The following is a 26249-nucleotide window of genomic DNA, read 5'->3' as shown; positions in this document are numbered from 1 at the left end:
TTAGGATATCTGGCTTTAGAGTCCTTGCACAAAATTTCAGTGATGGAGATGCCTGGTCTGAAGAAAAAACACTATTTACCGTGGCTACAAAGGAGGCGGGTGATGAATACTGAGTAAAGGAATGGATGGAGAGATGGCGTACATTCCTGAATCCATCATTAAATAGTTGATCAAGCATGAAATAGATATAAACCTCATTTTACACTGAAGAAAAGAGGGAGGGAAATTGTCTAAGAGTATATGCTAGTGGCAGAGCACTTGACCACGTGGCTAGCATGCACGAGGCCTGAGCTCAGTCCTCAATAAACCATACAATGTATAGAGTCCACACGCCAGAACCCATGAGACCAATGTGCACAGAAAGGATGGATAAACTCAATGCTTCTCAAGGTGACCTAGGGCACCAAGCTTATCAATTTTCTTCGCCAGTTTTAGCTCCTCCTCTGCCCTCCAGTCTTCATGCTACGTAGGCACTAAGCCTTAGTCGCCTTCCTCTTCCTGACAGGCTGAGTTTCAGGGGGACTTTATTTTTCTTAAGATTTATTTATTTATTATCTGGAAGTACACTGTAGCTATCTTCAGACACCCCAGAAGAGGGCATCAGCTCTCATTGCGGACGGTTGTGAGCCACCATATGGTTGCTGGGATTTGAACTCAGGACCTTTAGAAGAGCAGTCAGTGCTCTTAACCGCTGAGCTGTCTCTCCAGCCCTCAGAGGGATTTCTTCCAGCGTACATAGTACAGAGGACATTGAGATCACTCTTGTTCCATTGAATCTTACATCAACATGAATGAAGCTCTAATCTATTACCACAACACACATCAGTTTTTCCTATAATGCCATACATCATGGCTTTTCTGTTTGATTGTTTTGAGACAGGCCTTTTCCATCTCGAAATGGCTTCTCTTGGCTGTCCTGAATTCACTGTATAGACCAGGGATTAGCTTGCCTCCACCTCCTGAGTGCTGGGATTAACGGCATGCACTACCACATCCTGGCTACAGCATGATTTTTAAGTATCTTTGTTCAGAGAACAGGATCCACACACTTCTAGTGCATCTGTCAGAAGTCTTATTACAGAGGACTCACCCCATAACAGGTGGGTACATCACTTTTATGTTATCAATGCAGTCGAGGAGGATGCACAAGTGCGCTCTCGGTAACTACTGAGGAAGCAGTCCACTTTTGAATGCAGAGTGCTCATGAAAGGCTGACCATGGAATGTGCTCCTTTTCAAAGGTGAATTCTCCATAGCAGAACTGTAAGATGAAACATCCTGGACCTGAGTTAAAGCCTCTTGGCACACACACTGCCATCCACTCGTCACCTCTCTCCTTGAGAGCTATCTAGTATTTTGGTGGATGTTGTAAAGCAATAATTTTGGCATTATTGCCAAAGCAGAAGACCCATGTGGGGGTCTCCAGGACCACAGGGCTTCCCCAAAGCTCCTCATTTGAGCCCCTTGGAAAAGAATAATTCTTTTTAGAGATTTAATGAGTATGAATGCTTTTCCTGCTTGTATGTCTGTGAGCTGTATTTGTCTGGGTCCTGTGCATCTGGTATCCATGAAGATCAGAAAGGGGCATTAGATCTCATGGAACTGGAGTTACAGATGGCTGTGAGCATCCATGAAGGTGCCAGAACTCCTGCCCTCTGCTCTTAAGGGCTGAGCCATCTCTCCAGCCCTGCTTGAGCTCCTTCATAAATATAAAAGTGATCTCTGAAAATGTGCAAAAATAACTTCTGATTATTGTTGCCTCCCAAGTACCAGTATAATATGATAGTCAAGTGAGTTCACCATGGCTGGGAAGTTTAGAGTGAATCCTGATAAACATCTAAGGCCTATTTAACTTTAAATATAGTTTACACAGATTCACAAGTGCACACACACACACAGACAAGCACACACACACATTAATTTTTCTCAATTCCATCCCTTGAGGGAGACAGAAAAGGACACAACAGTCCTTTTGCGTCCAGGTTTACAGGTCAGACTGGGCGAGTACATACCTTTTCTGTCAGTTACCACCTGCTTAGCAAATGCCATACCAGTTCATCATGGCATTCGCAACATACCTAGCCATGCCCAGTTCTTATGAACTTGGCTTGTTTTAAAATTGTCACATTCTTCCACTTCTTAAGAGGGGAATGAAAAGCTCTATAATACAAGCATGTCAGAAATACATGGACTATGAATAAAATTGAAGTCCAAGAATAAAAAAAAAAGATTATTGAAAATCCAACATATTCTAAAAAACGTAGACTACACAAAGGTAAAACATCGATGATTATGGCAAAGAACTAGGATATGTACCACAGACAGAAGAGTTTAATGCCAATACTTGCTCTCTTGGAGGAGCAAAAGGCCTTCTTAAGGAAGAAAGATCTGGAGTCTCTATTTGGGTGGGAAAAGTCAACAATGGTGTGAAATCAAGACCAAAATCAGCTGTGAGCTCGGAGATACTCTGTGATGCTCAGTTCGTCAGCCATTGAGCTAGAAACATCCTAGAGGACAAGTTGATAGACTGATCGGCCACCCAGGAATCTAGCCCACGGTTCCCTCATCCTGGGCTTTGGGTGATGGTGGTAATTAAATAAAGCAACCAAATAGAAAGGAATTATTATAGATTGCAGAGGTCCTCGAGGAAGACTATTAGCAAAACGAGGTGTGGCGTTTTACCTCTCTCTCTTTTTGAAGTTGTTGCTCCAGACCTCAAAAGCCCTTTCCCACTTTCCTTTCACCGTCTAGAATTTGTGAAGTTGATGAATGAAGACAGAAGTGAATGAGTCAGAGATGCTGCTGCAGGGCGGGTTAAGGCGAGCGAGCGCACTCAAGGAGGAAGTGGGTGTTTACAGCCATGGCTTGAGGTGTCACTAGCTCCCCAATGCAGTCTTGTGTTATTTCTCAAAACAAAGGTGGACAGGACAGCAGTGAAGCCCAGATCGGCAGACTTCCCCCAGCACTGCTGCTACACAATAGCTACTTTGTTTCACAGTATATAAAACTCATTTGGCTTAGTTTCTTCAATACATCACACTCATTTCCACTGAGCTCATTTGTAGAAAGGGCCCATCTGTAAATTGGCAGCTGGGACCTCTCCAAGTAGCAAGACACAACCAAAGAGAAAACACTTGATTCCTGACTTCAAAGTCAAAAGAGATTATTAAATTATATTTCAGAAATCAAATTCAAAAAAAATTTGGTTTTCAAAATTCAAAGACATGTTGTACTGAAGGTTTTTTTGTTTTGTTTTGTTTTTTAAAGCCTATGATTTGAAATCCAAAGGCTTGGATTTAAGTCACTAGGTTGATCTTGCCTAATTCATTACTCCATCTCTATGGCTCTTAGGGTCTTCATTCAAAAATGGATTCAGAAATAAAAGGGAAATTCTCAGCACAGTTAAAAAAATTATCTGATGGGTGTGAAACATGTTTTCTGCTATATTCACACTAATTCATATTAACTTTAGTCCCTTGTGTCCCTACAGTATTCGTTTCATTATTTCTAATGGGTCTACTCATAAGCTATTATAACTATCTGTTCCATGTAGTTGATTTGAACAAGGGATGCTCTTATCTTTCTTTATACCTGCTTTGCAGTATATAAGATGATGATGATAATGATGATATGTGTGTGTGATAAGTACACACACATGATAAGTACACAATAAATGTGCAAAGGGTATTAGTTAATAGAATAAATGCATGCTGTTATTAAATAAATAATACAAATTTAAAAACACCAAAAAGCAAGCTTAAAAACCTGAACCAAGGCATATTTTTTTTTTATCTTTGAGGAGGCCTCTTTTTTTCAAAACTTATAGATAAGGAGGCATAGGGACAAACAGGGAAAGCTTCAATAGATAAGTTTTCTGTGGATTGGGACCTACCTGGCATATGTTTATCCACTCAACAGCATTCTCTCTAAGATAGCCAAAACCTCCAAATCAAGGCTGGAAGGGCACCCTCATGGCACAAAGGAAATATTTTCTCTTCTATACATTACAGCCCTCACACAAGCATTAACCACAGAGCTTGATATAATGACCATACCGGTCAGTGACATACTATTTCTCTTAGCATCTATATTTCACACACACAATGTCTTACATCTCTTACACATAAATGTGTGTGTGTGTATATATATATGTATATATATATATATATATATATATATATATATATATATTACATATTGAATTCAAACAAAAGCCTATACTGCCAGATACTCTTTAATCCCAGTGGGAGAGGGATTTTATTGTCTAGTAATTCACATATAATTCACACTGAGTTAATAATAGCATTATCAGCAACTGTAAGGATTTCTCTTTCATAGTATAAAGAAATTCCAAGGCCCCTCTGGATATGAAGAGAGACTAGGCTTAGATGTAAGGTCACTGTCAGGGCCATAATTGTAGAAATGAGATGAGTATCTCTTAACTAATCTATTGTCTTTAACCTAAAAGGAGTAAACAACTACAAGATAGAAAACACTTCGGGTGGAACTGGAGGGAGGGGAATTTTACTTCCCAATTAGATTTTTATTAATTATATTCTAAAAGGAAGTCAAACAAGCCACACACACACCCTTCTGTGCAGATGGGAGCAGTTAGGAGCTGCCTCTGGTCGTGGAGCTAGAAGCCCCTAGATATATTTTTAGACCATTTCCAAATAGGAATGGCGGGCTCCTCATTAATGTTGAGCAGAGAGTGCAGCAACCATGTGTGGTTTGGTTTCTTTCACATCCAAGCTCGCTTCAAGACAGGCCAGGCATGGCAGGATGCTTTAAAACTTGCAGCAGTAAACGACTGGAAGGTCCCGTAATTATTTTATAAACAGATGCGAGATAGGAGCAAGTGACAGTCCTCTTTGCTGTGATTCAGAGGTGACTGAAAACCAACTTGGGAATTAATGGAATTAATTTGGAACTTCAGAGATCTGAAAGCTTTCTAATACCGGGGATTTCAACTTTGCAATTTCAGGACAACCCTGCTGCTGGCCTTTCTTGACCTGTTGTGAAGTAAATCAGGCACACTAATGTGGGCTAACAAGTCTTTTTCACACTGTTCCATCAGCCTGCCTCCCCTTTCTCCCCAGACATGCCTTTCTGCCGCACTCTGTCTAGCCACCCCTCGTCAAAGCACACAAAATGGCCACTGTAGCGCCGCATTACTGCTCATTAGGTCACAGGGTAGTCAAGTGGAACTGCCCGGGGTTCCCAAAGGAGAGCTATACTTCAAAACTCTGTCCATGTCAAATAAAGAAGAAGAAGAAAAAAAAAAAAAAAAAAAAAAAAAAAAAACCCGAGCGTGGGGTCAGCCAGATCAATGATCAAAAGAAACCGAGAATGAAGGAGATAAAAAGCACGGCCTCGTTTTTGTTAAACACACACAGGTCTGATTTATTAGCAGGGATATAGAGATAGGATGAGCTCTCTCTCCCCCTCTCTCTCTCTCTCTCTCTCTCTCTCTCACACACTGTGTGTTTCGGGTTTTTAACAAAGTAATTTGCTTTAATCAGGTCCCGTCGGCTGTTAAAACTTCAGACTTTAAAAAAATTCTATGACCCATTCTTGAAATTTCCCTAAAAGAAAGTACACTCCAGGAAATCCAGTTTTTAGGAGGACGATTACAGGGTTCCAAGAAAACACTTGAAAAGCAATAAAAGTAATAGGGAGTAATCCACCTTTAATGCTGGGGGAGATTCTATTTAAATCCGAAAGACCCGGTGCCACATACACTCTAAAATAATCCCAGCCACCTCTTGGGCCTTCAAAGGCTGAAACAAGCAGGCTGTCAATCACAGGCCCTGAAAGGCCAATTTCTGGGCTGCTGGGAGGCCACCAACCTCTGCAGGTGGCCCACACCTCTCCCATCACCATCATTCCATGCCCTCTCAGAGGAGCACATTTCACACATGCATTTACAGTTTTTGAGGGAAGATAATTTAACCGTGCTGCACACACGGCCCGGTGAAATTGAGCAGAACGACCTGTCTGCAGCAGAATTTACAATTCGTTTTCTCAAACGAAAAGTCACAAGATTTTGTTTCTCTAAGTTTCTTCCTCAGAGAAGAGTATATTTTAGTACCTAATGGCGAAAGAGAGAGAAACGTTTTGACAAGAACGCTATCAATGTATGTCAGAGTGAAAGTAACACAAATACGCATAGTGTACACTTGACAAAAATTACAAGTTGTATAAAGTTTTCTGTGCTCTTCTGCTCTTTGCTGAACTACTTTCCTGCCTGTGTTTGGAATGCAGTCTTTAGGAATACTCCAGAGGCTATGTATGGAGTGTGCCTAACTTGGACATCCTCCTGTTTGACTCTCGTGAGCCTGAGGAGCACCCCCCACCCCCCGCGGCAGACCCCAGTCCTCACTCCCTCAACTGAACATCCTAGGGCCTCAAAAGTAGCCTGTCAGGAGTGAGGAAGACAGCAAGGGGCAGGCGACGCTCGAAATCCTTCATTAAGCCTTGTCCTCACTATGAGGCAGGGTCTAGGGCTATCCATCCCACTTTCTAGATGAGCAAAGTTTCAAAGTGTGCTCTCCATCACGCACCTGCTCAGGAAGAAGGGGAACCGCAGAGAGCCATTAACCATCTCCACACCGAAAGGTGAGTATCCACTAGGCTCCATGCTTGGACCCTAGGTCCCCAGGAGCTTCAATTGTACAGTCCAGTCTTACTTCGGAAATGCCGGCATGTGTACCTATGTAAACATACTCAAAGCTATTCAGTCCCAGCTTCGTTTATGAACTGAAAAACCCAGAAACAACTTAAACTTCCCCAGTAAGGGAATGAATACATAAACATTCACAGAGGAGGTCGTGTTCTGGAATACATGGAAATACTGAAAATGAGTGAAGTAGGACCTACATAGTCCATATATACATATACACGCTCAGACACGGAATTGGAAAGTATATTCCAATACATTACATAATACACTTCTGAACTGAAGCCGTCCATAAAATCTCTTGCACCTCACCTGGAAACATGACTAGGAAGGGAAGCAGGACAGCGTGCCCTAGATAAGATAGGTGACAACAACTTCAGGATGGCACTTGCTCTTAAGTGAGTGAGGACGGGAAAAAAACAGGAGAGAACAGAGATCCGTTTCTCTACAGAACGGATCTGAAACGCACCGAGAGTAAAAGTTCTCATTTGCTAGTCTGCGTGTTGGAGGGGTGAGGATGCTCCTTCTGTTATCTGCTGCACTTAGCTACGTGTTTGCAGAGTCCGAACTGAGATCCGACTACCTACGATTCCCAAGTCTGTTCTGCAGACCTAGAGAGCACAATGTGTCTAAGCTCATTCACGTGACTCAATAAGCTGCTTTAAAACCCAAACCCTGGTAACTAGGGATCAAAACTAAGTGAACTAACCAACTCTTATCGATGCCTTTAAGATAATTATACTCATCGATATATAATCTACATTTCATTTTGTTGCTAAGCATAATTCCATTAGGCTGGTGTTTCTAACCTTTTAACACTCAATATTTGGAAATCAAACTGCCTTGCTGAAGACAGAGCCCTGCATGAAATCCGAGCGGGACACATGAACAGAAGACAGAGCCACTCTCAACTTTCCTGTCCTCCTTAGCATTTTTACGGGGAGTGTGTGCACATGTGTGTGGTTAGATTATTTAATATTCCTCGGAAATCTAAATACAATAACGTATTTTCTACAAGAACTTATTGACAGAGGAATGGATTAAGTAATCTCAAATGCAATTATTTTTTAAACTTACAATTTGTAAAGAAACCCCAATGCAGAAGTTACTCTAAAACCAACCCCCATGAGAATAAATCTAGGATTTATAGACATACCTCTTTCTTTAACAGCTTAAAAAATATGTTATTTTTATTTTCTTTGAGTTAAGGATTCACTATGTAATACTGGTTGCCCTGAAACTCACTACAAGGACCAAGATGGTCTCCAACACACAGAGATCCACCTGCCTCTACCTCTAGGTGCTGAGATGAAAGGCACATTTAATGTACAGCTTTGATGATGTTAATAGTATACTTTTTCCAGCTGAGCATTATCATGGCTAGAGAATCACATGGCACATCATAGCTGGAAGCCCACTAACTACTACTAATAAAAGGTTATTAGGAACTTTGTATTTCACTGTTAATGTATAAAGCTGTAAAGTCACTGAAACTTATCAACTGTTTTACCGAAAACGACCTTTATAGACTTGTAGCCATAGTTAACTTGAATTAAGCAAGATGATCTTACTGTCTATGTTTATATTAAAACATAGACAGTATGGGGTTCCAAAACTGAGAGAAAAACTTCTTAGGATAGAGAATTCTTCATAATAGGGAAAGAAAACAAACAGGTTTTGGTACAATAACAAGAAAAATTAAAATAAATAAATCAATAAACCAAAATTAAGAAAACATGAGGCTGGAGAGATGGCTCAGTGGATAAGAAAGGGCATTTGCTGCTCTATCTACCATAAGGCATGAATTTAGTTCCAGCACCCACTTGGTGGTGGGGAATCCAGCGCCTTCTGCTGGCCGATGTGGGCAGCAGGCAAATGCACAGTGCATATAATACATGCAGGAAACCACTCCTACACACGAAGTAAAAATAATAAATCGTAAAAAAACACAACCGAACAAAAACATTATCTCAATAATAAGCCATTGCTCAGGCAACCCTGACACCTCACGCTTCACCAGAAAGCCTGTTTTCTCCCCTTTAATTAAAAAACTGGCCTTAATTGATGTAAAAGTCATTGAAAAAGCCAGAGTCACCAAGTTAAAAAAAAAAAAAAACCAATCAAAAGATAGTAAGATATCCGAACCTAAGATTAACTAAAACAAAAATATCAGTATAAAAGTATGGTAACATGTCATCTGCCTTTATTGGCCCAAATATGTAACACACATTTACATTGATCTACTTCTGGTTTCCCACTTAAATAATTCAAATATTTAGAGAATTACCCAACAGAATGGGCACGTACCAGTTTAAATTAAAATACTTCAGAATTAAAACATAAATCTTTATGAGTGAAAGAAAGAGGGAAGAATGAACTGAAGGACATGTTTTCACACTTTTAAAAACCAGGGCTTTAGGGTCCAAACCTCTGAATAAGAACAACTTCATTGAAGATGTGACTAAGTGCCCATGAGTTATACAGAGCTCTGTCTTGAGAGCCTCTCTGCTTCATCTTTATGCATCCTGTGGTGACTACTCAACCCTTCTGTCAATGTGCTGTGCTGACATCTGGGGAGAGAACACCTTACAGATCAGCCAGGAACCACAACACCCCACCCCCACCCCCACCCCCACCCCCACCCCCACCGCCACCCCCACCCCCACCCCTGTTGGCTGTTCCCAAAGGTTTCCTCAGCAAACATGGTCTCATCTCGTCGCCTTGCTCCCCCTGTCAAAGTGTGCACACGTTACCTAGATTTTCCACTTTGGCTTTTTTTTTTTTTTTTTTTAACAAAGCCTTGTTTTGGCTTGACAAATTATTAGTTGTAACTTTATATGCTAAAGATAAATATTTGACAGGTTCTCAATGCTAAAATTATATTGTTCCACGCAACCTCTGAATTATTCCATGGCTTGTATACAGAGCCCTTTTCCATGTGGCTCGGCTGGCTTGAGTTCACATTTTTGAAAGTGATTCCAGATGCCTATGGAATGACTTTTCTGGCCAACCATTATCTGCACTGTCTTCATCTAAGACCTCAAAACTTCATTTCAGCTCTAGCATGGACTTAGACAGTCTCTCTCCACTGTGCTTAGCATAGCTGAATCTAGCACCCAACCTTAAATCGTAAGCCCCAGTGAAGAAGAGAAACCCTCAAAACTTCCCTCATTGCAACTACACAGGAGAAAATATCCGAATCTGGGGGTAGGAAAAAGGTCCAAGATTTATATACATGCAAATTTTGGCATTGCAATGTCAAGTAGAGAAGGTAATTGCCTCTCTACTGTAAGGTACGATGGTATCAGAGCATAGCAAAGACCACCAGGGATTCATCCAGAGGAAAACCATGTGGTGCTTTCAGAATGAGATGGTTACCTTACAATGAGATCAGTGCCCCCAAAACAACCTCACAGTCGTATTGAAAGCAAGCATCATACCTTTTATATGCATGCTATATGAAACTGCTAGGTCACTTTTCCCAACATACAAATAGCTGTGGTTGTTATATGACTGTCTAAATAAGAGATTGTGGCTCACATGCAGAATTCTATAGAAAGGGATATTACTGAAGAGAGAAAAAGAACAAGAGATTGTAGATCCCAGGAGATGAAAGAGAGGGGGTCTGGTAGGCAAATTAGTACTCACTAACAGTGTCTGTGTGCACTCCACGAATGGCCACTGTTGATCTGCGTTCATTATCCACTATCTATCTATACCATTGCAGGCACGGATTCATTGCTTTTTAACTAAGTAGGTACAACTCAAAGGTAAAGAGCTAAGATGGCAAGGCATGGGAAAAATACCCCTTACTAAGTCACAGAAACAGAAAACAAGTATTATTTTTTTATTTCATGTTTTCGTACTCAGAGGTAGGAGGCCACGCAGTCATGATTTTTTTTTTTTCACTTTTGTGAGGACACAGCAGAGTGTTTTCAGTTATGACCGGAAAAGGACTGTGTTCTTACCTGCTTCTTCCATGCTGCAGTGAAAGATGCCGGCCTCATTAGAAACCTTGCTGGTTCCCCAGACTTTCTGTGGTCTGGCTTTGCCGTGATTACTCGTCAAAACCTTTAATTACAGTATATAGTTTGTGCAGCTGCCTGGAAATTGGTCTCGGGGTCAGTGGCTCTTCCCGTCCCCTTCTTTCCATTCTTTTGAAGCAATATTGCTGAACGGAAGGCATTGTTCCAGCTTTCTGGTGTGCTCTGTCTGCTGCACAATATGAATAGCTTTGCAATCACCCCAGCAATTGGTTCTTCAACTGCCTTTAGGTTGTCAATTGTAATTCAGTGGCTCCAGCCACCTCTTCTTTCATTCTCTTGGAGTCTTTTATTACTTAATTTGCAATAATATTAGGGAATGTCTTCTTCAGACATGTCACTAATGTCTTATTGATTATGAAGCCAGGACTACATCTGACTTTTATGCCTGTTACAATGTTTCAGTATTTTCTTTTCTCTGGGCTTCTGATGCTGATCTCTGCAGTTATCTTGTAAGGAATTGTACTTAATTCTGAAAGTTTCATTCTAAAGAATCTAATGAATTTCCCTTAAGATATTCTCACTGAGATTAATTAATGTAGTTATAGCTAGAGCTATTTTTGCAAGTCCTCAAAGACAGACTCTCATTTAAAAAAAAAAAAAGAACTGGTGAAGTTTCCATAGTTCATCCACATGGTTCATGCCCTATTTTTTAAATATAAAAATTATAATTTTGAGCTCTCTTCAACTTAGAAATAGTTCGCTAAGAGATAAGATCTGTGAAAAGAAATTCATCATGAACTTTCCAGACTCTTAAAAAAAATATCTAGACAATGCTTTCAGAAGTTATATAAGGAAAGAAACTATTAAAAATAACTCCCAGGTTACCAAATCTAAAGGAAGTTTCTTTTTCTTTTTCTTTCTCTCTTTTTTTTTTTTAAATTTGGGGGAGGGGAGAGAAAGAACAAAAACATCTTGATCTAATGAAGGAGAAAAAAATCTTGAGTGTATTAAGTCTCAAATCCTCAGCCCTGGACAAAATCCAGCATATTACCTCCCCTCATTAGGCTCAGCCATTGCAGAGAAACTAAGGGTATTTTTTAAGCAGACACTATGTAATAATAATAATGATAATAATTATCATAATGATAATAACTAACGCTTATTGTGCTTTTTATCTTCAAAGCAACTTGCTGACATTAACTATGTATCTATCTTCAAATTAATTGAGCTCAACAAATGTTTTATTAACTTTGCTAGCTATGAACTGAGACTGAGTTTTCTTTGGCAAATAAAATAAAATAAATAAATAAATAAATAAATAAATAAATAAATTCAGTGCTCTCTTCTGAATGGCATTACAGACTTCTGCCTCAAAAATACCTTACTGACACAATGAATGACTACATTTTACAGAATATGAACTTGAAATATAGGTAGGGAGGGTAATATATACATATAATGACTTAAACCCATATTGCTTTGACAAGACAAGGAGCAAATACTGCCTAATAAAACAGGCCTCAAACTTCAATAGATATGATTCTTTGTTATAAAATACATAAATATAGAAGAAAAATATTTTTTAAAAGTCTTAAGTTTGACCAATATAAGAGATTACTTCAGTAAACACTAAAGTTTTTTTATTAAATTGTAGTCATTACTTTAAAACCACATCAAGTGTATTTACTCACAACTTCATGCGCACTGCATGTCACGTGAGAAACAGAAACAGAAATTACACAGTGCTTGACGCAGGCTCACGCTGGTTTTTTAAAAATGCCACTTTTTATTTTCAGACCAACTAAAAGATTTTTATTTGATCAGAAGATTTACTTCTTTTTATGAGAATTTTGGGAAGAAAATAGTAACAAGGAACACTATTAAAGGGGTTCTCTACAAACATAAGTGAAAGTACCGAAGATCAATCATTTGCGAATACAATAACTAACAGCTCAAAGCTCTAAAAAACCATACTGCAGGCAGAGGGCAGAGGCAGGATCCGCTGCAGGCAGAGTGCAGAGGCAGGATCCGCTGCAGATAAGACACTCAGCACATACACACAGCAGGTCAGGAGCCCAGGAAAACCAATGTTTCTGTATTCTAGATGGGATGAGAAGAGTTGGACTACGTAAAGATAGTATTCCTCATGTTGGATAAGACAGGCAGCACTGGGCCGGCAGGGACACATGTGGGACAAGACCCAGAGTTAGTTTAGTCATTCTTTCAAACAGCAACATGGACCAAAGGCTCAAACAAGTCAGAGTCCTCCAAGGGGGAATGAATTTCTGAAGTTGGCAGCCAAGTTAAGAGACAAGTCACTTTAATATTATGATCTGGGTAAGTCCAGGGTGTTAGCAGAAATCAGGAATCTGTACCTAAGGTGGCCATGGGCCTAGAGAGGACTTTCTGTTGTGATATAATCTTAGGGCAACTTTCCTGGGGAGATGGGAATAATGAGAGGTAGGGGAGCGGGGAAAAGAAAAAAAAATCCAGTTACAAGGCACGTAGCGTTTGAGATCTGGGGAGTGTCGCCTGACTCCAGGTAAGTCAGAAAACGGTCCCACTTTTAACAGGGACATTGTGGAAAACAGGGAAAGGGTGTGGTTCTCTGTTTCACAGGGAGAGGCAGAGCCAAACTGAAGACGCTTGAAGGTAAGCTGCAACAGGAAGCCATGAAGCTGAGGTGAAGAACTGAAGTCTCAGGGAGGCTTTGCGCAGGCCGAGGGAGAAAAGGACACAGAACACACGTGCGCACCGGGGAGGATTGAGTAGGCTTTACAAGCTTCCAACGATCCCAGTCTTACATGAGGCATAGATGGGCCAACACCAAACAAAGGAAGAAAATGGGGAAGGGATTGTCTGGGGGAGCATGCGCTGCCATATTTGGAAATATGTTTCTTTCCTGTCCCATGGAAACAATTTCCTGGGTAAAAACTGTTCCTTTCTGAAGGAATGAGGATTTTATTAGTTTCCAGTAGCCTTGGGACATTCTGATTACCAAGGAGATACAAGAAACACAGGTAACAAGGAAGAAGGGTGAGAGCAAGTGGGACGGATGTACAACCAAGGAATTAATATTTTTTTCTCAAAGAATGCACATAAAAAGTGAAGCTGAGAAGTGTCAGCTGATCTCGGTATTCTCAGCTTCAAAGTTGCTCTTTAAAGTGCACTTTTCATGATGATGTTTTTGCAGTTAATAATGGGGATTGCTAACTCAGCTTTTCTTGTAGGTCAAGGAACATTTTTAAGAAATAACCGAGTCATGCAGTGGAGGACGGACTCCCAAACCCTGTCGTTACCTCGCAAAATTTAATTGTAACAGTGTGGAGGACATGTGTAAGGCACGGACAAAATTATCTGTATCTCTTATATCATTTTAGAATAAGTATATGTCCCATAAGGGAGTTTCCAAACTGCTCACACCATAGGTATGTACACTGCTCTATGTGAAATCAAATCAGAATTCTAAAACGCTGCCAAGAGGCAGGTCAAGATATATGGAGAACTCTTCGGCCTTCAAGTACAGTGCACTTCCCAGGGAAAACTGTTGTCCTGCATACATAGAAAGTGACTCGCAGTAGAACAATTTACAGAATTTTAACCGTGTTGTTCATTTTCTAGTAAAAGATTTGTCATCATGGAAATTCTGAGAAGATCCTTGTGTTCCTGCACAGAACTACTAAAGAGAACTACCCTGCAGTTGAGCAATACCAATACAAAACAAGAGATGCAAATTAGAGGTGCATTTTTTGGTAAGACCTATTAAATAAAAGGAGAAAGACATGCGACATGAAGACTATCTCTAAATGGGAATTATGATTAAGCGTGATAGAAAAATACCATAACAGTCACATGTATGTTTCTTCCAGAAGACAACTGCTGCCTCCAAGGACTGAATGCATTGTTTAGAAAATTTGAACGTATATATTCCTCTAAGAAACACGGTCTAAAGAAAACAGGAATGCTTGGAAATACTTCTTTCACATTTCTACTCTATTATTTTCAAATATAGCACCATGCTCCATGCACACGGTATCAAAATTAACAGGCACTACAATCACAAATTTCAGCCACAGTGTTGACACGTTAATTTAGAATCTGTATTTCCCAAGCTATAATTAATGAAGCAGGAAACTAATCAAGTCACTGGGCCTCATAATTCTGCTTCAAAAATCTGTTTCACGGTCTTCATATTTTTTCAATTAATACTTGCAGCAGTAAAAACATTCAATAGTGCTTTTCTAATGTAGCACTTCAGAAAACGTTATGTGATTTTGAATTAAGGATACCTATGAACATCAAATCAAATAAAACTGCTGAAAATAAGGACTGTTTCTTTCATGTTAACAAAATGTGTCATTTTATATGGCCTGGTAAAACCAATTTAAAAAAAAACAACATGTTTTTGTTTTGTTTTGTTTTTTATAGAAAGCAAGGAAATAAGAAAAAAAGCAAAAAGCAAAAACCAGAGGTCAGCACCAGTGTAGAGAGAAAACAGGGTCACATCATTGAGCCCTATATCAACCTAACTTCTTAGAAAATACTCCTGCTCTACTTGGTAACTTCCGAACTGAAGGGAGCTCTCCAAAGGGAGTTGTAAAACAAATTAGATACAATTACAATCCGATACAAATAAAAATCCAAACGATTTACTCTTAGGAGTTCTCATTTTACAGCTTTACCACTTAAATTAGACCAGATTTCCTCCTAATCTATCAACTGGGCCACTTGGCACGAGCGGAGCTTTTTCTAGTATGTTTTCCATAGAGAAAAATTGATGATACAAATATATCCTGGAAAACTACAGTAACCACACCTCCCCCAAAGTGAGCAGAACAAATATCTGGTGTAAGACTTGCCTGCCTTCCCAATAGTGTATAGGGTGTCCTTTTACCCAGGATTTCCCCATGGTGTGTGTGTGTGTGGGGGGGGGGGGGGGGGTGTTGTTGTTGTTGTTTAAAAAAACCATCAATTTTCAAGAAACAAAATCTTAAAATTCTGGTAAGCTGAACAAATCACTTGCTGGTAAGTAGTGAAGGGAAGGGAAAGATATGTTACCTACAAGATTCCCCTTGCTTCTCCAAGGGCAACAAGATAGTTTGGCAGGTTGCCTGTTTTGTGGGTTATGGAGTAATTTTCACCATTGTCTTCCTTCCTTAGTTCTGTGCTCCATACAGACAGCAACGTGCACAGCCTGGGATGGAGCTAAACAATGTAACTTCCTCCTGATGATTTCTATCGCTTTGGAATCCTGGCGCCCATTCAGGGCTCTACTCTGGATCTCACTGGCATGCATCCACTCTTAAGTTAACAGTTACCTTAATAAACAAGTGAATTCTTAAACCTTACTCGAGCGACCAGGCAAATCCTGGCACATACTCCCCCCACCCCATCCCCGAAAACAAAATCGAGTGATTTTCAGGAAGAGAGGAATCAAGAAACCTAAGAGCACACTGTCTTTTCTTAACCATGTCAGGCTGTTAGCGCTTCCGAGGTAGCTGAATGTGTCTTCCTCGATTATTTTTTAAGCAGAATTCCCCACCCCCCTTAAAAGTCACAGATATTTTTGCAGGGTGAAAAATCAACCTTCTAACACTCAAAGCACCGCCAAACTCGTGGGCACAAACAAACAAGTGTTCATAAAGCTATAAGACACAGACCAAGTGGTATCAAAATGAAAGGAAGAATAGCAAAAAGATGCCCAAAGACATTTCCACACTAAGATCTAAAATGTATTTCAAGGAACATGGGACTCTGCTTTCAAATGTCCTACCCTGGCCTGCTGTTTCCAACCCAGTTTGAGGTTATTGTTTATACAACACGGAAGATTCAGTTTCACAACTCCATTTTTATGCTAATGATAAGGTATTGATTTAATTCTTGAAACATTCCTAAGAGTATTTTAACCAGGCTTTATACACACTATAGAGAGTAGCCTCTTTGTCATTAAGAGAAAGACTGGATGCTTCCCTTTCTTTTCGCAGCCAGTCTGAAGCTAGGGTGAGCTCTTCATTATGCATCTACAGACCTTAGGTCTACCGAGGAATCCCCAGACCCAATAAAATACTCCAAAAAAGGTAACTGTATGATATGTGCTGATATGTGTTGACGAGGGAAAGTGCTTTACCTAAAATATCTTCAAACTGGTATTATATAAATTCTATTTTCAAGCAAAATCACCTGAGAAAATTATTTAAAGTTGATACAAGTGGGAAGGAAAATGAAGTTCTCGTGCATTCCAGTGCATACAGGCTTGGAATCATTTGCACGCAATGTGAATTTTCCATATTGACAGACATCAGTTAGTGAATCAAAAAGGGATAGTTAGGCTGCTTCTTCTCCTTCTTCTTTTGTAAAGGAGACATAGTCGGTTAACACACACACAAAAGATACTCAGAACCAACTAACTGCTAGAAGCTTCCTCCCTTCGATGTGAATCTTTAATTCCTACAGAGGAGACTGGGAATCAGGTATTAGGTTTAAATAGTGTTTGTGTTGGGACTGGAGACAGGGCCCAGTGTTGAGTGCTCTTCTTGAGGATGCAAGTTCAGTTCTCAGGGGATCGGATGGATGCCTGTCACCTCCGAGGGCATCTATACTCACATTCACATACCCTCCCCGCCACAACTGAAAATGATGAAAATACATCTTTCAAAAACTTTGTCTTAGTTACATCTGATATCTAAGAAAATATTTCTTTAAAAAGCCCGAAGACATCCTGTCAGCGACTACATCTAACATCATTCTAACATATCATACACACGTTTAATACATGGATACTTATATTTACAGGAACACATACTGCCTGTGAGAATGACAGCATACTTTAGAGTCAAGCACCAACGTAAAGAGACACGCCACTGGTTAAGGACGCGCTGTGACATTCTCTCATATTCCTTCCACAGATAGAAGGTCTGATGTTGCGAAGCAAGCCAGAGGACCAGGATGCTAACAGCAGATCCAGGAGGCCTCGCAACTGCACAGCGGGACAGCGGAATGGTAATAACATAAATGGCTATTTTTTTTTCTTTGTTTTTTGGGAGGGGGCATGGGAGACGGTTTTTCAAGACCGGGTTTCTCTGTGTAACCCTGGCTGCCCTAGAACTTGCTCTGTAGACCAGGCTGGCCCTGAAATCAGAGATTTGCCTGCCTCTGCCTCCTAAGTGCTGGGATTAAAGGCGTGCGCCACCATGACCAAACTGCTACTTTTCTTTAATTACTACCAAATATATTTTCCAGAATCTATAAAGTGAAAGGGTAGTGAGTCTTGAAGACAAACAGAGGCAACCACAGACAGCTCTGTGGGCTGAGTAATAAATCATAATGGTTCACTTTTTTTGTTGTTGTTTTAAACAAGTAAGAAGTATCTATACATGGGCACTCTTCCATGTATTAATACTGTGAAATGAGAATAAATCATTCAAATTAATCCTCTGCACTTAGAATAAGTAGGTGGGAAGCCGGGCATACGAACAAAGCTACTAGCCATGGCTCTTGGCTAAGTGTGAGCAAGGCTTGGAGCTAAATCACACTGTACTCTTCATTCCTTATCTGCTTTTTCAGACTGAACGGCAATGTTATTCCTTGTAATCACTTTAATCTTAAACCACTCAGGGCATTGCAGTTTTCTGAAGGAGATGGTAAAAAATACACTCTACAAAGTGCAGGTGCAAAGGAACTCAACAGTGGCGGTTCGAGTTACATGCTACTTACATCGTATTATTTTTTAGTGCCAGAAATCAAAAACTTGGCTCAGAGGGACACTGTTTACCCAGAATAGCCTCCCACTTTCATAGGAGAGAAACAAGCAAAGAAATGCACTGGGAAGGAAACAGTGACTCCATGTTGAAATATTTTGGGGGGCATGGAACTTGCGAGATAAGACACCAGGCTTGCAGCAACAGCAAGTATTTCAGAGGAACAAGAACACGGTACTTGAGGCTGAGTGATGGCTACCAAAGCCACAGTGTAACCTTCTGAAAGCTAGTGGCGAAGGACACAAGCCAAAGGTTAAATGAAAATGTTAAGTTAGCCAGACCTTTACCCCCTCAAAAGAAATGGGGGAACACCCAGGGCTATCTTCCGGTTAAAAAAGAATTTGTTTTTCAAGCAACCTTAGGTATATAAATGTGCTTTTTCACTGGTCTCATAATGGGCTTCCCCCTTCCCAGGAGAATGATGGTTCTGAAGCAAAAACAGCACACCCAGCACACTCATAGGTCTACAGTCTTCCTAGACTTGACAGCGGCGGCCATAGTTCGACAGTGGACAGACTTACGGCATTTAAGAGTCGTGCATACCTCTTGTACTGAGCGAGCTGCTGGCTTGTCTTGATGATTGGCCAATATCAAAAAGGGTAAAGTGCATAGCTGTGGGTGCTGGAGAGCGGAGTGCAGTTCGTTCCTAGCAGTTTCTAAGTCATCCTCTGAAGAGGCACTGTCTAATACGAATATGACCCCTTGAGATCCTTGGTAGTAGCGGCTCCAGTATTTCCGGATATTGTCAGCTCCTGTCGAAACGAAATGCATTTCCATTTTAAAAGTAGAACTCATCAACTTAGAAACACAGCAATAACAATTTCTACTGGGAACCAATGTATCTTTTCAGAAACTGAGGGCTGAAGTCTGTGGTATAGACCAGGAATCTAAAAGATGCAGGTCGTGTAGATAAGATGAAGGCATCATAGTCCATAGACTGCAGCCAGGAAGCATACATAGCACACATGTTTACACTGATCTTCATGCTTTATAGCAAAACAGGGAGGAAATGACCAGGAAAACTCTTTTAAATCATTAAAGTCGAAAGAATGTTTTAGACTTTGTTTATCAATCCCAAATGAACTACACTCTTCCCAAACTGAGTGACATCCCATCTCAGACAGCAAATTGACCCAGACATTCACCACCTTGGTATACCAGTGCTACACGCTTGGTGGTAACTTATAACAGAATAAGGCAACACTTGAAATATTCACCAAGTGTTCACATGACAGGAACTTAATCTTTTGATTTTACGTTGATGGCATTTGGAGCTGGGACCTATGGAGATAGTCAGAGTTAGTGATACAAGGTAAGGGCGCCATGATGGGATATGACTTTATGAAAGGAGAAACAGACAACCACACTTTCCTGCTTAGTGTCTCTGAGCAGTGATGTCAGCTGCCACATTAAGATGCACTGTGACCCTCACCAGACACAGAGCTTCAACCTGGGACATTCCAGCCTCCAGACCTACAGTAAATTTCTTTTCGTTAGAAATTGCCCAGTCTGTACTTTGTTGTAGCAGCAGACACTGGACAGAGCTGAGCGGCCTTGTTTAACTCCATGAACAGGGTTATTAGCATAATAACTTTTTATGACTAAATACTGAAATTTGTGAACCACTAAAATCTTGGCCTTTCATGTACCTGTATAAATCTACTTGGGTTTACTACTCATGAGGCAAAGCAAAGACAATGCACATACTCATGGCGTCGGTGAGACACGGTGCTTAGGAGGAAAGTCAGGAAGAACCGTCTAATGGCTCTTGGTATTTCTGATTGAATTGTTTTAATAATTCAATTCTGAATTGAATTTGCCCAGGAAGGGCCAGTGTGTGTGTGTGTGTGTGTGTGTGTGTGTGTGTGTGTGCATCTGTGGTAAACAAAAGGGATGTAGTTGGTTATATAACAAGAATTAGATAAGTAATTTACTAATCTGCACCACTTGAGCCAATTCCAATCAGTTAATAACTCTGGTTTTTAATCACATATTGAACATTTGGCTCCCATGTGTGACATAATGTGATAAATGTTAGAGACCCAGACAGCTCAAATTTGGGACTAGAGTTAGAGTACGCTGGCTCGCAAAGGCCATTCATATCTATTTGCTCCCAACTCCATGTTCAGTGATGTCGTATTAGCAGCTCAAAATGAGCCATGGCGGGAGAACACCGCTGGCAGAAGTGCATCAAGCCTATTCTCCTTATCAAGCCAACACACCACTGGATAAAACTGGGCAGCTCCTATTCTCAGGGAGAAGCAGGAAATCTAGAGGTGCTGATGACACCGTATTAAAATACCACCACTGAAGTGTCCCCTTTAGAGCAAGTCAAATAAATTAAAAATTAATACGTGTGACAAGGCAGCAAACATTTATTGATTATTTACTATATTCCTGGCAGCATGCTGAGGGTTGAGAATAGACCATACAATTCTTCCAGTAACTAAGGGCTGCATGTTTAACTGACTTAGGTTCTGAAACTAATTTTCAGATCCTAAAATGTAAGATAACTCACCATTACAGTACACTGAAGAGCCTAGATACATAAAAGCATTAAGGGGAGTTGAAAAATGACCATAAATAAGCAAACAGGAGGAATGAGAACAGTGTTGATACCCATTAGAAAGGATGGAACCAAGGAAACAAATAAAAGATAAAAGAGCAAAGAAATTTCAACCCTGGATTATTTGACATGTGAAATCGATTGCTTCAGTAATTGGAGAACCAATAGAACAAGAGAGCTACAGAGGTTAGCCACACCTAAGGTGATGTTCCATAGAAGCAGAGCCGGCAAAAGCCCTGCTTGCACGCATCATTATAGAAAGAATACTGTCAAGAGAAGTCAGAAGTGAGAGCAGTAAACTAGTTGGGGGCAGAATCATGGTGAAGATCTGACGCCAGAGATCTCACCCCCAGCTTGATCCTCCATGGAGCTCTTAGAGTCTGGACCGAATCATGTAAGACGTCCAGTCCCAAGGCCAGGAAATCTCTGTATAGTTACTGGCTGCGAGCCGCCCCTAGGTACTTGGAGGGGGCTGGGACCAGATTTCCCAACATATCTGGCTGGGGCAGTTTCTGTCAGCCAAGAGTGGTCCTCTGGAGAAGGGTACAGGTGTGAGTCATTAGCAGCCAATAGCACAGCAGCTGGGAGACGGATGCACTGGCCCAGGGAAGGAGATCTGTGTATGATACTGACAGCATCTGCTACACGCTAAATCCAGACACTATCCATATGCTAGAAACCCATCCAGAAGTCTGCAGGACAGAAGTGACAGCCGACTCATCCAGTGATGACTATTTAGAAATAACAAAGGACCGTGTGTGCGTGTACCAAAATTTACTACGAATTTTACTAACAGAAAAATGGGAGACACACAACTTTCACGTAGCAATGCAAGTGTTTGTTCTACTGTCGATTCCACGAAGCCGATGAGCATCGCACAGAATGCTTTCATTGATTTTGGAACCCCAGAAAACCAGTGGATGCAACTCACCAATAACTACTTCTTCCATGCCTGCTGGTGGCCTAGCTCACTCAAAGGCAACCTGATGACTTTTTAAGATAAAGACGTACTTGTTTTTACTTTATGTGTATGAGTGTACTCTCTGTGCACCATATGGGTATAGTGCCGGCAGAGGCCAGGGAGGGCATCACTTCTCCTGGAATTGGAATTGAGAAGGTTTTCAGCCACCAAGTGGCTGCTAGGAACAGAATCTGGATTCTCTGTAAGGGCAACACAATCTTCTTGACCTCTAAGCCACCTCTATAGCGCCACAGATAGTTACTATCATTTTCAACATACTAATAGAGAAACCAACACACAAAACTATTATGTCCAAGACTACACGTTCAAAAGTCCATTAAGTCTAAATGTGATTGAGGCAGAATGATTATTGACCAGAAGTGACGAGCTAAAGAAAAAACTGTATTGCCACATAAGGCACAGTGAACAGGGAGGGGCTGGAACAAACAGAACCCAACAGGCACATGTACAGACACATGCATATACACCCCAATACTTGTAAAACATTCCCCAACTGACCCAACCAATCCTTTTAAAGTATCTAGTCCATACAAGATAATAAGAAGGGTGTAAAGAGGTATATTTCGAAAGCTATTATTCATCTTAATTCAAAATATAAAATCTTTTAGAAGTAACATCGAGTATAAGGCCTATAAATCTATCAGATAGAGCTGGGTGTGGTGATGCACATCTTTAATCGCAGCACTCCAGAGACAGAGGCAGGTAGACCTCTGTGAGTTAAAAGCCATCCTGGTCAATGAAGAAAGTTCCAGGACAGCCAAGGTTGTTATACAAAGAATCATTGTCTTTGGAAGAAAACAGGGAAGGGCGTGTTGAATCACGGTGACAATGGCCGTGTTACATGAAATCAACAGCCACAAGCTAATAACACATATGTGGCTCTGTTGGCCAGGCGGAGTGACAATAACTGAAGGACTGTGCATCTCTCACGAGCATGATCTGGGATGGTCCTGTCTAGGTTAAGGGCCCCTGTCTCCTGTTTAGTGCCTGTGAGTAATTCTTTCAGACCGTTCCACCTACGCAAACCCAAGCCAGGCTCAACTGTCAGACCTCCAGCATCCCCAAGCCTTGAAGATTCAACAAACCTTACCAGGCCCTAAACAGATAGCTAACTACATAGCCTGAAGAGGATGAATTATTATATACCCAAGCATCGCATTTTATAATTTACCAATTGCAAATTATTACATAGATCCATCCGAGGAAAATGTTAGGTGGGAACAGCTAACCAAACCAAACCAAAGGTTAGAACTCAAAGGAACCACGCAAACCAACAGCTTCTGCTTTCTTTCTTGGATTCTCCAGCACATAAAACAAAGTCTGAGGAAGAAAATAATACAAGAGACACTAGAGCCAGAATGGGATACGTGTATCAGGGCGAGATGTAACCCAGAGCGATCCTGCTGGAGATCTCAGAGCCAGCCCAGAACAGACACAGTGGTGAAGGAGTCGGTCTTCCCTACACATCCACCAGTCTCCTGGCTGAACACCACTGAGGAGAGCAGAGGTTTCCTTCCAGTGCTATCAGGCTGCCCGGGGGAGCTTGGCGATGAAAGAGCCAGCAGTAAGAGGAAAAAAACAAACAGGCAGAGAATCTAAGGTGCTAGCTAGCAGTTTGATAAGTGGGGTTGTGGGCAAACACCAACAGGACCTCCTTAAGCTATGCAAAGAACAGTACAGGTATCAATTCAGGCCATCTGACCAATGGTTGGCTCAGTAGCAGACAAGACTAAAACTATAGATACATGAAAGTGAAAAGCAAGACTTGGTTTTTCATAACCTCCACATCCCCGGGACAAGAGATGGCCAATATGCCTGTTAATACTAAGCAGCAGCTCTCGAAATCCAGACTTTGAGCATGCCCATTCCGAAGGACCGGAAGCCCAAACTATGCTATAGCAGGACTGGGGACAGCAGACTGTTTCCAGAGTTGACATTTTCATTGTCTGCAGAGATGATGTAACTAACATGGCAGGCAGGTGGCATGAGCGTACACTGGGGGAGCAGGCTCATAAGCATGCACCCCTGATTGCCATACACTTTCCGAGAGAAGGGAGGCAGTCATTTTAATATAAGAATATCTGAATCAGGAGGTAAAAATTATCAGTCTTGTTAAATTAACCCAAAGCCATCTTTTTTATTTAAACATTCCATATGAATTAAATGGTAGCACGCAGCAAGAATTCTTGTGACGTACTGACACGCAGACAACTGTTTCAAGGATAAGTTGTTCAAATGTTAGAGTTTTAAGTTAAACCACCTGCTTTTTTTCTTCCCCTTTTTACCTGGAATTTTAATGGATTCAGACTATGATTTACGCTACTTCATGGAAAATAAGCCACAGTATTCATTGTCAGGGACAAAATTTATTTTCAAGCAAAAGCCAGAGTTTTGGGAAAGTTGTATCTGCTACTGTGCACTCAATAGCTTCTCACTGAGGAAGACGGATGGTGATATCAACAGATACAGTCATAATGCAATGTGTCGCTATCTGGAAAAGCCAAAGAGCTTGATGGATCAAGATCTTCAAAATAGTTGGTACATGAGGCTAAAAAGCCTTGCATAGATTAAGAATAAACAAATAAATAAAGCCCTAATACAAGACAGTCAGGGCGGACATAAAGGAACTGAAGTTTGATAATTTGAATCCATACTGCAACTGGCGTTTAGGAGTCTACCACTTGATGAATTTCAGTGGAGTACCAGAGAAAACAACCAACAGTTATCCAAAAAGGCTATTAAAAGATGCCTCCCTTCGGGAACTGCACGTCTATGTGAGTCTGGATTTTTTCCACATGCTCCAAATCCAAATTATACATAACAATAGATTAATGACTGAAGCAAGTGTGAGAATCAAGCCTCGTCGTCTATGACTAAAATGGATATGCCATCATCTATGTATTTGTTCCTAAATGTTAATTTTCATTGAAATGCTGTTTATACTAACATGCAATGAGCTTATAATTATTGCTTTTAAAGGACTTTAAAAGTACTTCACAATTCTATCAGATTGAACTTGTAACAGGGCAAATACCGATTCATAGAGACCATATAAAAAGGAAGGCATTTGGAGCGCTCACTTACTTTTAAAAGCATGAAGGTGCCTGAGACCCCAGACAGGCTTTCCAACTATATACACTCACTGTCTATCAAGATTTAGGCATTTAGGGTTTTATTTGAAAAGGAACACAAATCTTACTGTGAATTATCTTTATCCTCACTCTGTCTCACGTTTTAAAGACAGGATGGTGGGATTGTAATGAAGTCTCAAACCTCTGAGAACACAGAATGATCGCACTCATCTTCATGGTCTTCCTATGTTCAAATTAGAATCTAACACTGTAAGGTCTAGAGAGAGATTTCTGCAATGTATATAGCTGAGGAACGGAAACTAAAACTAGCATAGCAGTTTAAGACTACAAGGGAGGAGGTGGTCCTTAGCCTGTGTCATATAAAATAGAGCTTTGGACATCACCTTCTCCTCACCCCACCCATCCATTCGATTCGCTCTCAGCTGTCTGTGTTGTTTAAAACAAGGCTACAACATCACATTCAGTGTCAAGCCCTCACAAGCAGACTCAAGCACTCTCGAAGCTACACTCCGCTATCTCCTCCCCTTCATCGCCTCCCATCTCCTTCACCAGAGCAGCTTTCCACTGGCCGTGGCGCAGATCGAACACAAGCCACGAAAGACTTCTCCAAAAACTTAGCGAGAATTACATCAGCACACAGCCAGCCCAAAGATACTAGATACCACAACTGCCCTCACACATCCCACAAATGCAACTGAGTTCTTTTTCCCCTGGACCCCGACCAAGTTTCTCACCTTCCTGCTTTCAGGTCTATCTCCTCTGCCTGGACTTCTTTCTGATCCTGTCAGCTGTACTCTGAGTCCAGAAGCATCTAAACTACTAAGTGTCCTTCGAGGGCTAGATCAAATGTTATCCATTGCACCACGTTTTCTTTGCTCTTCCAGCAGGTAACAATTGCTTCAAAGATGAAGCCGTGTATGCTTGCTTCTCCCTATAGCACTTCCCTCCCGGTAGCATGACTATCTAATGCATACACCATCTTCCAAGTCAACTGAAAGCCACTGGGAAGTTTAATGGCTTTATGTGTCTGGCCATCTCCGTATTGGAACATATGAAACACAAAGGTTTACATATGATTAGAGCATAATAGATACTTTTTAATGATTTAAACTTTTACAAAATGTTTATATTTCTCAAATGGCAGAGTATATGTACAAGGTACCCCACCCCCAATCATTCCATGCTATA

At 40.9% G+C, this 26249-nt stretch overlaps 1 protein-coding gene across 5 annotated transcripts in view; it reads right to left on the bottom strand.

Moving 5' to 3' along the window:
* The window catches only part of Arl15 (ADP-ribosylation factor-like 15), a 362957-nt gene that overhangs the window by 170708 nt on the left and 166000 nt on the right, over positions 1 to 26249 (bottom strand). For all 5 annotated transcript variants that reach the window (XM_006517629.4, NM_172595.4, XM_030247239.1 and 2 more), the window contains one exon: positions 18965 to 19173. In XM_006517629.4, coding sequence (XP_006517692.1) covers positions 18965 to 19173 — 209 coding nt within the window. The remainder of the gene's footprint in view (positions 1 to 18964; positions 19174 to 26249) is intronic.

The sequence above is a fragment of the Mus musculus genome, chromosome 13, assembly GCF_000001635.26.
Source record: "Mus musculus strain C57BL/6J chromosome 13, GRCm38.p6 C57BL/6J".
NCBI lineage: Eukaryota > Metazoa > Chordata > Mammalia > Rodentia > Muridae > Mus > Mus musculus.
Note: the sequence above shows the minus strand (reverse complement) of the source record. Positions and strands in the feature narration are given on the sequence as shown.